General features: G+C 37.1%; 1 protein-coding gene across 2 annotated transcripts in view; it reads left to right on the top strand.

Annotated features, from left to right (window-relative positions):
• Window positions 1-13300, top strand: part of LOC138711016 (forkhead box protein F2-like) — a 53552-nt gene that overhangs the window by 17618 nt on the left and 22634 nt on the right. The window contains exon 2 of one of the 2 annotated variants that reach the window (XM_069842337.1): window positions 7073-7189. The exons of the other annotated variant lie outside the window; for it this stretch is intronic. Within the exon in view, the coding sequence (XP_069698438.1) occupies window positions 7073-7189 (117 nt within the window). The remainder of the gene's footprint in view (window positions 1-7072; window positions 7190-13300) is intronic. 2 annotated transcript variants of the gene reach the window in all.

Here is a 13300-nt window from a genome sequence, read left to right as displayed (position 1 = left end):
TAACATTGTTTGGTTCTAAACTAGTGAGCCCCGAAAGTATTTCTAGCAAGTAGGCCTATTACCTTTTACAGACTTTGCACATTTCAGTGCATATCTGGAACAATAAAATCCAACATATAAATCACCTTCAATCACGAGAAAAATTAAATATTTCAAATAGATTTTACATTGTGCAAGAATACTTACTTACTTGCTTACTTACTTACTTACTTACTTACTTACTTACTTACTTACTTACTTACTTACTTACTTACTGGCTTTTAAGGAACCCGGAGGTTCATTGCCGCCCTCACATAAGCCCGCCATTGGTCCCTATCCTGAGCAAGATTAATCCATTCTCTATCATCATATCCCACCTCCCTCAAATCCATTTTAATATTATCTTCCCATCTACGTCTCGGCCTCCCTAAAGGTCTTTTTCCCTCCTGCTCAAAACCTTATTCCTTTGCTGTGGTCGTGCCAGAGAATCAGTCCCATTCCGAAGCTTATTTGAAGGATTCGTAACAAGCTGTTTTTTTACGGTGATGGGTTGTGAGCCCCCAAGCTGGAGGACCACGCCTCATCGGCAGTCCGCGGCTGCTTATTCAATATATTCACAGCTGCCCTCCATGTCTGGAGGCCGTCTCCTCGATCCGCAACCTGAGGACGCGCCATGAAGGGAGAAAAATGCTCGAAGAGAAGAAAAATACGAGAGTCGGGAGATTCTTAAAAAAATAAGACTAAATACGGGAAATCCCGGGAAAAACAGGAGGGTTGGCAACCCTAGCCTACATCTATATAGGGTCTATGTCCCTATGGCCTTAACTCTGCCAGGTTAAATAAAACTATTATTATTATTATTATTATTATTATTATTATTATTATCATTATTATTATTATTTTCTATGGTTTCTTATCTGTGTGTATATACGCATGTGTGTATGTATGGGCAAATAATGGCATAAAGATAACAATTCAATCGTGCAATGACAAAACTGCAGAATAAGCCTAGGTCTCTGGGCAAATAGAAAACATATTCTGGAACATTTTTGCCAGACTGTATTCTATCTAGAGAGAAGCCATCAGCGGATTTTATTATGACAGTCCTGCTGAACGTAGCGGATTACAGGATGAATCCACGGATATATCGAATCCGGATGATCCTGATTTTATATTAATTTATCGTCGATACGTATAAATCAACTGTGTCACTACGTTACTACACTGAACACTGGTTGAGAACTTCATTTAATACAATTTGAAAATGTCTTTCCTATAGAAATGTAACACTTTCGTACTATTGTTTGCAAGTAATATGAATAGCAGTAGGCCTACCATTCTATAATTACTACCACGAGTTAAACACTTCCAATATCGCAGATGAAACTACAGAGAAAACTGTTAACATTTTTATCTTACCTTGTAGCGATCTCCTCCAAGATTCTATCTTCCACCAAGTCTGCAAGAAAAAGAAAACAGATGGCATAACATTTAGAATTTCTCGAAAGATAACAGAGGCATATTTCCAGTTTGTTAAATAATTATCAACCCATTCTACACATATGTGGACACGTTAATAAATACGCACGTGTTTAATCCTTAGTCGTAAGATCAACTCAGTACTTCTACCCTGTGGTATTTGAGAATTAACTGTGGAATTCTCTTCCTGTTCATTCTGAGTACATGTTGGATCCAGTTTGTTTTGTATTAATTAATAAAATTCTTGTCAAAATGGATTTTTTAATTTCATTGTGAATGTCTTCATCAGTTTGTGACTCTGTCATGTGTATTTAGCTGTTTTATTTAAAGATTTCATTTCTGCTGCTGTTATTCTTAATTTTTCTTGTTGTTTCAAAGTCAAGACTTTGCATCCATATAGAAGAGTGGGTAGGCCTACTGCTAATGTATTATATAATTTTAATTTACACTGCGAACCAAAAGTCTGAAACCACCTTATTATATGTCTGATATTATACTAGCCCATGCTTGGTGAATATGGGCCTACATGTTTATATTTTTATAACACCAATAAATCAACCTATTACATACATAATTTAACATTCCGTCATCTTCATAGGATACAGCTTTGAAATTTCAAATGGAAAAGGAGTCGTGTAAAACTCTCTATTGCGTAAACTTTTGTGACAAAACTAATGGTATAATCGATTTTATGATATATCTCAATTCCTGTAGATATTTGTGTCAGAGGAAGAACAATTTGTGTGCATCTGAAGTCTGATTAGTGTAATATGTAACTAGTCAGTAATGTATGCAATGAAGGGGGAAAGGAACTGGCCACCCTACCCCGTTATCTCATGTGAGTGTTGTATCATGAGTGATGCCTCATTGGTGTCACTTATGACGTTCAAACATGTCTTCGGACAGTTGATTAAACAATAACTCAGTAAGTACTTGTAAAAGTTAGATACATACAATATGTAAATAATTTAAGAGTAGTACATAAAAAGTAGGCCCTAAACATAAATAAAATTTTGGAGAATATTTCGCACCCCACACATATTCTTTGAAAAACGTCCACCTAACAGTTTTACCTTACTCTGAAGTCGGAATCTCAACGACCGGCTTTATCAGTCCATATTCACAGAACAGTTTATACGGGATAATACAGAAGGTTGTGCTCAAACTGAAATAGAACATTGTCCGTATAGGAACCCGTGGTTTCCAAAATGACCCTCAGTCAATACAAGCCCGAAATGTCAGGAACTACACTGCGGATTTAGTCATACTTTACACATTATCTCCTGTCACCACGTTTGAATGGAGAGATTTACGACAACCTTTTACAACCAGTTATTCCAGAGCCGTTAGAAAACTTGACATTTATCATGCGTCAGCAGATGTGGATGCAACGGGACGGAGTACCACTTGCTGAGATTTTCTAAATCTCACATATCCTGGGCGTTGGATCGGTAGAGGAGTTCTGGTTGAATGGCCAGCCCTCTCTCCTGATTTGATGCCTCTTGATTACTTCTGAGGCACATAAAATGCCTAGTTTCCGAGATACCGGTGGAAGATCCCGAAACAATTTTAGCCTATTCACAGTATCTGATGTGGTTCGGGAGATGGGAGATGCCTACAGTATTTGGGAGAGCGTGCTAGAGTTTCCTTCGTCAATGCAGTGCGTGCATTGAATGTAGCAGTCGCCAGTTCGAACAACTTCTGGTGTAATACAAAATTATATGTACCTAAATTTTTAAACAAATTACTATTATTTCATTGGTATGTTGTCTGTCATCTAATTCCTAACATTCACAAGTTTATAATGACTCGCACACAAATTCCACAATTTGGGACATCTGGCCGACATCTACGGCTGGCCACTAGGATCCAGAATACAAAGCAGAGCTTAAATGAAAAATACAATATGATTGCGGAGAGAATACGGAACAATGATAAATTTAAAAATAAAGTACAATTCGATTTCGGAGAAACATGAGATGAAAATACATTGAAGAGTAATGAAATGAAGTAAAAAAAAATATTACATAGTATTATACAAGTGATTGTGTAAAATGGATAATGAATCTCTCAATACCATTAGACAAATTTTGTTAATGTCCTCATTAGAAAATTTAAGAGAAAGGAGAATGGTTTTGGTTAACTTAAATGAAGTTCCCCTAGCGCCAAAAAGAAGTCCTTTCACTTCCCATGTATTAATATTCATTTTGTATCTCTCACTGAAGTGAGGATTACATGGGTTGTACATAGACTTCTTTTCATCGTTAACGTTATTGGCTTGTTAATCATCCTTCTCGAAACGGACAGTGGGGTCAAGAATGAGGCTTCTTTGATTCCGGCGATCGATGGCTATAATGTCTGCTCTTCTCGTAGACCCATTCTCAGCCAAGCAGTGCACTTCTTTGTAAATATCCCACTTTGCCTTCCGAAGAGTGGTTGCGATGGATCTTCTCACTTTATGGTGGCGATTGTTCCTCAGTAGTTCTCCTTTAGGGCAATAACCCATAACATGCCCAAGGGTTTCTACTTCGCTGCATCCTGGATGACGACAGTTTTACTTCCAAAACCATGCATGAGTTCCTATTGTAAAATTGTCATTTTCCAACCCTTCTGTAAGCTCCTTCAGTTTCAACACAGCCTTTTGAATCATCCTGGAGATTAAACTTTTCTATTACAGGGTAAATGTGAAACCAATGAAACGATTCACAAGAGCTGCAGATAATAATTACGAAATCATGTGTTCTGCTAAGATCTAAGCCTTTGCATTAGAGCCGCTTGCCGCCAAGGGACAAGCGGAGATGCCGCTAGGTCTGCCAGCATGAGTAAGAAGGTCGCACTCTCTGTTAAGCCTCGAGCAAATGAACTTGTCATCAAGTAAACTTAGAACCCCTCCACCTTCACGTAATTACAGCTGTCGTCCTCGATCCACTGGGTCCAAGGTTCGCGAGTTCAGGCGTGGCTAAGGGCGACGGATAAAATTATTTAGCATACTCTTTTCTGAGAAGAAAAACCGAAGATTCTGTATCGTAGATTTATGATAAGTTCATGATGAATGGAAAAAAATACAGGATAATTACTTGTGAAGGAAAGAAAAAGCCAGGGTTCATAGTACTCATCACTTTAGAAATCTGTTTCTGAATAAGAGTGTTAAGAACAAAATTAACGGTAATTTCCTCGTTAATGCTTTGCACGACGCTGACGGATGTCGAAACTCCTGTGGGATCGCAGTGGCTTGTAGTGCTCGAATATGAAATACAGTAGAATCCCGATTATCCGTCACCCTATTAACCGATTGGCGGTTTATCCGACTGTCTTTCTCTCGCTTTTTTGCTACAGAAACATATGAAGTAGATTCTATTGTACGTTATATTCGTATAGGTTTTTTTCTAGAGAGTGTTATTACAAGAATTTATACTTACACAGTTTGGTGTACTGTTCGAGTTGCCGTACTCTACAACTTTTATATAAAATGTATTTCATGAGTGTCAAAAGAAAACGTGTTGTGCTAAGTATCGAACAAAATGAAAATAATTAAGTGGTTTGGGGAAAGAGAAATTGTGGGTCATCTCGCATCACACTATGAAACTGATGTTACAACTGTGAGCAATTGAATAAAAATCAAAGATAAAGTGTATACAGTATGTAAATCTACAACATGAGACCTCTACTATTTATATCTTTCTGCTGACAGCCATTATAAGGAGTTTTCTTACTCCTTAAAATACGTCGTTGACAACCGAACTTATATTAATGAACTTCTGACTCACTACTAAGCGTGTTAAATACAAGACTACGGAGGAAATGACGAAAATTCAAGTGTTATTCACTTAATTTACGAAAATATTTTATAGTACGGATTATCCGATTTTTTCGATTAACCGTTTCGTCAACCCCCTTCATTACCACGGATAATAGAGGTTCTACTGTATAGGTCTAGAGCAGCGGTGACCAAAACTCGAGCTGCAGTGATTAATGCGACAGACAGCCTATGAAGTAAGGAGACGGAGGAAAGGTTCTTGGCATGAAAACTACAACCAGTGGTTGGTTCCTGTACTAACATCTTGATCAATCCCGCGGATAAAAATCTCAAGCTTTGCTGTATAAGTAATGTCACTGCTATCATCAAGAGCCAGTGAATAATATACGATTTTTCTTGCTTCTTTTTTTTTTTAAACTTCCTCTTGAATATAATCAGGAATTTTCTAAATTCTTCTCTCGATACTTGGTCGAGAAATTCGTAGTTTTTCAAAATTAAAAACATCTTATGGACAAGTTATTTAAGCTATTTTAATCATTACTCTTTTGAGAAATTCTGTTCTATTAAAAGGCTTTACAGCAGGCCTGCACAAGGTTTGCGCTCTCCGAGCCGGCTCACAGCTCATGAGCGGAATGCAGATATTAGCTGCGCTCTGTGTAAGGGTGGACTGGAAGAAGGGGTGATCTCGTACAAAATATACACAAAACGAAGTACTATTACGAGTGTTTATGAAATGAATAAAATTCCCGTTCAGTGTTTGCAAAACTATCGTGCACTATTATTAATTAATAAAGAAATATTTATTTTACAGAAATAATAGAAATTCTATAGCTACTTAAATGTACAATACCATTTGTTATATTTTTATTTATCAGTACATCAAAACGAGGTTTTATGCTGTTGGCAGCTGAAAGGAACAGTAGCCTACTGATCGTAATGAAACCAGTTACAGATGTTCGATGTCTGCCTTTATTAAAGTTGATAAATAGGAAACAGTTGCTCACAAATATAAATGTTGAGCCAAACATAGCAATAATTTTCACAGCCAGCCTGTGTAGTCGTGGATATTATTGCTAATGTTTAGTCTTGTAAAACTCAACCAGGCTAGTAGTATTATTCAAACGATCTTTAGCCCTTAGGCACATTGAAGATCAATAAGTTCGAGCTGTAAATCGTTAAATGTTAATCTAAATGTTATGTTCCGTCTTTTAGATTCCTCCATACTGTACTGTAGCAGTAGGTAAGCAACAGTTACTGAGAATAGGCCTACACACTGCACTCCACTAGATAACTGAGTGGTCGTTTCCCTCTCCCCTACCTATAGCAAGTCTATGTCATTCTGACGTATCTTCCTCTCCGTTTCGGCGAGGGGTAAACACGGCTCTCCCGCTCCGAAGGACCGCGCGCGCTCATTGAGCGCTGTTTGTGCAGGTATGCTTTAGAGCAAGATATTTCAAACCCCATTAGGTAGCGGACTTCCTTACATTTATTTATGTCATCTTTCTCTTCCTGGCTATGATTTAAGACATGACAATTCCTGGCGTTTAACAGTTCGCCTAAAAAAGTCCAAATGTGGACCTGGAACAAAATCTGCTGCAGAAATAAAAAACTATACAGAAACTCAGACCTTAATAACGCAACTTCCTCACCACCCACCCACTCCCTCAAGATTATTCCTGACTTCTATGACCAGGATTTCCCAGTGAACTGGAGTGCTCATTGCTAACGCAACCTTCCTGTAGGTACAATCAATCAATTGACCAGCTGACAGAAACGCCTGCGAACTTCGTTTGAAGTACCTACTTAACTGAACATATAAACACTAAATTGCACATATTTTTCGTATACGTTTCACAGGTCAAGACAAAGACGTTCTGGAAGGCGCGCAGTTATTTCTGGAATGCATGGCCTTGACCAGTGTTTCGCAACCCTTTAATAGCGCGGCTCACCTGGACTTTGTCTGGAAATTCGATGGTATGTACCGACTCAAAGCTATTAATATTCACACATTTCGCTTTTTATTCTTGGGCCTTGCTACAGCTCGCAGCTTGAAGGACTATCATTGCAACCAGTCTTATGTGATAACCCCCACTTCGAACTATATCATTAAGAAAACAATTCTGTCGATGCGTGTCATCGGTCATGGGGCTTCCACTCTTTCTATACAGCTACTCAACAGCGGTCACTAACAAGCATACGTTCTGATGGGGGCAGATAAAAAAGTTAATTTTTTCTTCCACCATGTTAATAATGTCAAAAGAAGTGCTTATACAAATTTTGGCCACTCGACCGCAATTACGAGGGCCGCAAAAAAATAAATTCGTCAGGGGCCGTTAACAAAAAGAAAAAAAAACATAATTTCATTGGACAAATTTATTAGAACGGATACAGCTTGTTGAGTTATTTTTCAACATATTTTCCATCGGAATTGAGACATTTCTCATATCATGGGATCGACAGAGAGAGGTGCGGACGCAGTCAAACGCTGGTTCCGATCTGAGGCGGCTGACTTCTACGACACAAAAATTGATCCCATGGTATGACAAATTTCTCAATTCCAGTGGGGGATATGTTGACAAATAGCACAACAATTGCTGTATCTGTTTCAATAAATATTTCCATGAAATTGTGCTTTTTTCTGTAAACGATCTCAGGGAAAATCACTTTCTGAACGGCCTCGTAATTGCGGTCGAGTGGCCAAAATTTGTGTATAAGCACTTCTTTTGACATTATGAACATGGTGGAAGGAAAAAAATTAACTTTTTTATCTGCCCCCATCAGAACGTTTCCTTGTAAGCAATAGACTTGGGGTTCCGTCCCGTAAGATCTCAATAAATTGAAGCATTTGTACATAGTGTTAAAAACATTCAATATTTAGAAAGGATGTAATATTAATCAAAACGAGAAAGCAAAGTCTAATACACATGGTCCTAAAAGGAATTTCTTCCGAGATATGAGTATTTGTTCATCAATATCATAGCAGATCATCAATGTGATTTCCATTAAAAAATATATTCACTATTTCGAAAGGAGTTAGCAGACCTATTCATCAAAACGAGAAAACAAAGTCTACTAAAAATTGGCCCTAAACTATTTCTTTCGAGATATGAGTACTTGTTCATCAGCATCATTGAAAATGATCTATAGTAATCTCAGACCTCGAGTGACATTTATTAGGACTATTTCCTGAGTAAAATAAAAATGTAAATAATATATCCCTAAAATTCGCTCACAAAATGTTAATAATTGTTTATTTATGAATACTTAACCTATTCAGACATTTTGAAGTCGAAATAGATGAATAACGATTACTACAATAAAGAAATTGAATGTTATTCAGTAATGCCAATTGAGAAAAGCGAAATATAGGTTTAAAATGTTAATTACATGTACTGCGCTTTTCTCTTGTTATTATAACAGAAATACGTTTTCATTATCTGCTTAAATCATAATTTAATTTAAACTTTTTATAGTATAATTACAAATAACCTGATCAATACGTTAATTAAATGAACACTTGTTATGAAGGAGTGTACTTTTCTTTAGATACAATGGACATGGAATTAGAAGATGAAGATGTAAATGTGGAAGTAGGATTTCGCACTTTATTTAGTACAATGGATTCATGTTCATCGATTTACGTGGAAACAGTTGGCGACACTGACTAAACAAAAGAACGACCATGCGATAAATTGATAGTGATAAATCGAGCTGCAGAAATTATCCCGATGTAAGACTGTGAATGGTTGGAATTCAAAATGTCATTACACTTCATTGGCCGAAAATGGAATGACGTCATATGAACGAAATAGTCAATGTAATTTCCATTAAAGCATTCAGTATTTTGTGAGGTTGTAGTATTCATGAAAACAAGAAAGTTATGCCTCATAAACGTGGGTCCTAAAAATTAATATCTTCCCAGATATGAGTATTTGTCCATTAACATCTAAGGAGTGATCAATGCAATTTCTATTTAAAAATCAATATTCTGAGAGGTGGTAGTAATCATAAACATACAAAATATAAAAAGTATAATAAATATGAATCCTAAAATTATATATTTATTAAACAAACACTTTGAAATTGGTAGCTATTGTAAGAACAGCATATCTTCTAACTTGAGCTCTTTGCTTATTTATTATCTGATATATTGTTTACTGCAGAGACAAAATTACTGCACACCACTTTACCCATTTTTTACTTGGTTATTTAACGACGCTGTATCAACTACTAGGTTATTTAGCGTCGATGTTATTGGTGATAGCGAGATAATATTTGGAGAGATGAGTTAGAAGATTCGCCATAATTACCTTGCATTCACCTTAAGGTTGGAGAAAAACCTCGAAAAAAAAACCAACCAGATAATTAGCCCAAGCGGGAATCGAACCCGCGCACGAGCGCAACTCCGAATCGACAGAGTAGCGCCTTAGCTGACTGAGCTACGCCGGTGGACCCATTTGTTTACTGCATTTCTTATATGCTAGTATAGGTAAGAGTCTCATTAGAAGATGTGCTTATCTTACAACAATAATTTCAAAGCCCTTCTGTTATACAAAATTTAAGTTTATGGCCTATGTTTATTAAACTTTTTTCTTGTTTTGAGGTTATGTTATGTTTTATTTAACGACGCTCTCCGGTATACCGGAATTTTGTCCCGCAGGAGTTATTTTACATCCCAGTAAATCTACTGACATGAGCATGTCGCATTTAAGCACACCTGACCCGGGATCGAACCCGCAACCTCGGGCATAGAAGGCCAGCGCTGTACCAACTGCGCCAACCAGGCCGACTGTTTTGATTAATACTACCACCATTCGGAACACTCAATGCTTTCTTTTAACTGTAAGTCACGTTGAGCATTTTCTATGATGTTGTTGAACAAGCACTCCTATCTCGGAAGATATTAATTTTAGAACTCTTGTTTAATAGACTTTGTTTTACATTTTGATAAATACTACTAACTCTGAAAATATTGAATGCTTTTTTTTAACATCCTATATTGGGATAAACACGTTGACTCTTCATTCATTCATAAATAGTGTTCTTCCCAAGGGCAGATCTTTCACTGCAAACCTACTTTTCTCCAATATTTTCTATTTTCTGCCTTCCTCTTCGCCTCTGCATATGATCCATAATATCATAATGATTTCTATCATCTGATATCTTCTTCTGTCCAGAACTTTTCTCCCGTTCACCATTCCTTCCAGTGTATCCTTCACCAAGTACTTTCTTCTTAGCCAGTGACTCTGCCAATTCCTTTTCCTCTTCCTGATCAGTTTCAGCATCAGTTTTTCTTCACCCACCCTTTCCAACACAGCTTCATTTCTTACTGTATTCTACTTCACACTTTCCATTCTTCTCCATATCCACATTTTTAAATGTTTCTATTCGTCTCTCTTCACTTCGTCGCAATGTTCATGTTTCTGCCCATACAATGCCACTATTCATACAAAGCACTTCACTAGTCTCTTCCTTAGTTCTTTTTCCAGAAGTCCGCAATAGATGCTCCTTTTTCTATTAAAAGCTTCCTTGGCATTGTTGTCCTCCTTTTGCCTTCCTGGCAGCAGCTCACGGTAGGCCTACTACTTATAATGCACCCCAAGTATTTGAAGCTGTCCACTTACTCTAATGCCTCATTTAGAATTTGAAAGTTTAACTTTTTTATTTTTCCTCCTTTGACCATGGTATTCGTCTTGTTGACATTTGTCTTCATTCCATACTGCTCACAGCCGTCATTTAGCTCTAGTAGCATATTCCTTAGAATCATCTCCTCTTCTGTTAACAACGCCATATCATCAGCAAATCTTATACACTTTATTCTTCTTCCTCCTACTATCACGCCTCCCGTGTTCTGAAGACAGTTCTTTACTAAATCCTCTAAATAGATGCTGAATAGGATAGGTGATAAGGACATCCTTGACGTTCTCCTCTCCCTATTTCACTTCCTTCTGACATTTCTTCTCCTATCCTGACCCCGATTCTTTGTTTTCTATAAAAATTACAAAACAGCCTTCTCTCTTTCCAATCCACACCAATTTTCTTTAGGATCCCCATCAGTTTATTCCAATACACTCTGTCAAAAGCCTTTTCTAAGTTCACAAATACTACATACACTACTTTATTCTTCTGTAGGTATCTTTCGCTGCAAAATTTAGTTCTGAAGTAAATTTTTCTTGGAGCTCTCCCATTCAAGAAAAGGTTATTGTTTTTATGTACCGTAAATCTAATACAAGAACCTTTGTTATTATGTACCGTAAATCTAAGACAAGATGTTGCTTTCTTTCCGAAGGAAACCTTGAGGCACCGAATCCAATGCAACCATGGCAACCGCAATACCACCTAAGGCTACGAAACTATGTTACTCTTCATGGTTGTAGTAGTAGTTATACTGATGTTTTTACAGTATTAAGACATGTAACAGATCCATAAACAGATAAACACTTTATCAGTGGCGGACTGTTTCAGAATTATGAAGATCGTTAGTCGAACGGCAAGAGCTTCACTTTCCGCACTGATATTCCGGATTCGGATCCCGGCCTGCCCAAGTGTTAAGAGTATTTGTGGTGGACAGAGACGGTACTTGGTGATGAATTTTCGCGTGGTACTCATGTTTCTTCGCCCGGAATTTCACTACGCCTCCCACAGTTTACCGAGAGCAACGCGGAGGAAAGACCAATAGCTCGCGTAAACCATTCATGGAGACGCAGGAGTGAATGACACGTCAAGTATCTACTCGCTATTGCATAAAAAATCATTCCAATTTAAAATTTAATTCTTACTCCAGCAATGTGCCCCAATGATATGTCAGATCTAGCTCTCCAGTGGTCGCGTGGATCACAATAGTGATCCAGCACTTCATTTATAATTGGTGATCCTAGACGGCAGCACTTATTTTATCTGTCGTCTGGCTATCTTTCGTTCGTATACTTCTCCACCCTCTCAGCTATTCGCTGTAATCGAAAAATGTTAAGCAAGTGTTTTCTTGGCGCGTAATTTAGTTGGTTCGTTCTTGGGTAACAACTGTGCTCCGCACAGATGTTCCCAATCTCCAAATTTATGTTTTTACAGCCTTTATTATAATATATAATTTTGAAAACAGTTTTATGCTCGGCCATGCCGAAATGTAGTAATTATACACCTGGCAGCAGCCCTTTAACGGACCTCATTAAAGTACACCTATTCATTAAAGTTCAGATGTTCCACCAACCAGAAAATACCATTGTAGCAATATGAAAGCGCAAGTATCGATTATTCTCGGATATGCCACGGAGGCTGGAAATCCAATACTGTCCCAGAAGGTTATGTTGAAGAATCGATCCAAAATAAAATTGAAATCTCAAATACAATATTAAACTCAGTCGAAAAAAACAACACACAAATTAACATCAATTCACCGTTATCTTCCAGCCTTTCACAAAGCACATTCCCGCAAATTCATTTCACCAATTGCACAATAAATCACCTATATTTGAAATAAAGTCAGTTCTGTTACTATAATAATTAGCGTTAATTGTAAACAATATTCAAATAAATTCAATTTGTCATCTCGTTTTTCAATGTCTAATTCAATTTCAAGGTTATATCAAGATTAATGTTTATTTTACTCTCTAGATTATATCAAGGTCAATGTGGACATTTGTTTCTCGGAAAAAATCAATACTTTCGCGTCTGCGCATATCTCACAATTTACGAGGTATTGCACAAGATCAGTTCCGCTCCTCAGTCAGATAAGAATAACATGAATACTTATGAATAATTTCAAGTTAGAAATATGGTCGAGCATAAAAAGTAGTATGAAACTTGACTATATGAAAATTATGAAACTCGCTTGCGCTCGTTTAATAAACATACTCGCGTCTTAATTACTACCATTATAGGCTCGTTGCATAATGTACTATTATTGTTAAGTGAATTTTGAAAACATTATTAATGTGTAATCAATAATTAACCAGAAAGAGTTAAAAATATAATTACATGTAAAAAAATAACTCATAATATGTGTGATCCACGCGACCACTGACGTTGTATTAGAGCACTCGACTATTGGAAGGTTAATATCCATGAAAATTCATCATTTGTAGCATC

This window comes from Periplaneta americana, chromosome 1, assembly GCF_040183065.1.
Source record: "Periplaneta americana isolate PAMFEO1 chromosome 1, P.americana_PAMFEO1_priV1, whole genome shotgun sequence".
In the NCBI taxonomy this organism is placed as follows: Eukaryota; Metazoa; Arthropoda; class Insecta; order Blattodea; family Blattidae; genus Periplaneta; species Periplaneta americana.
Note: the sequence above shows the minus strand (reverse complement) of the source record. Positions and strands in the feature narration are given on the sequence as shown.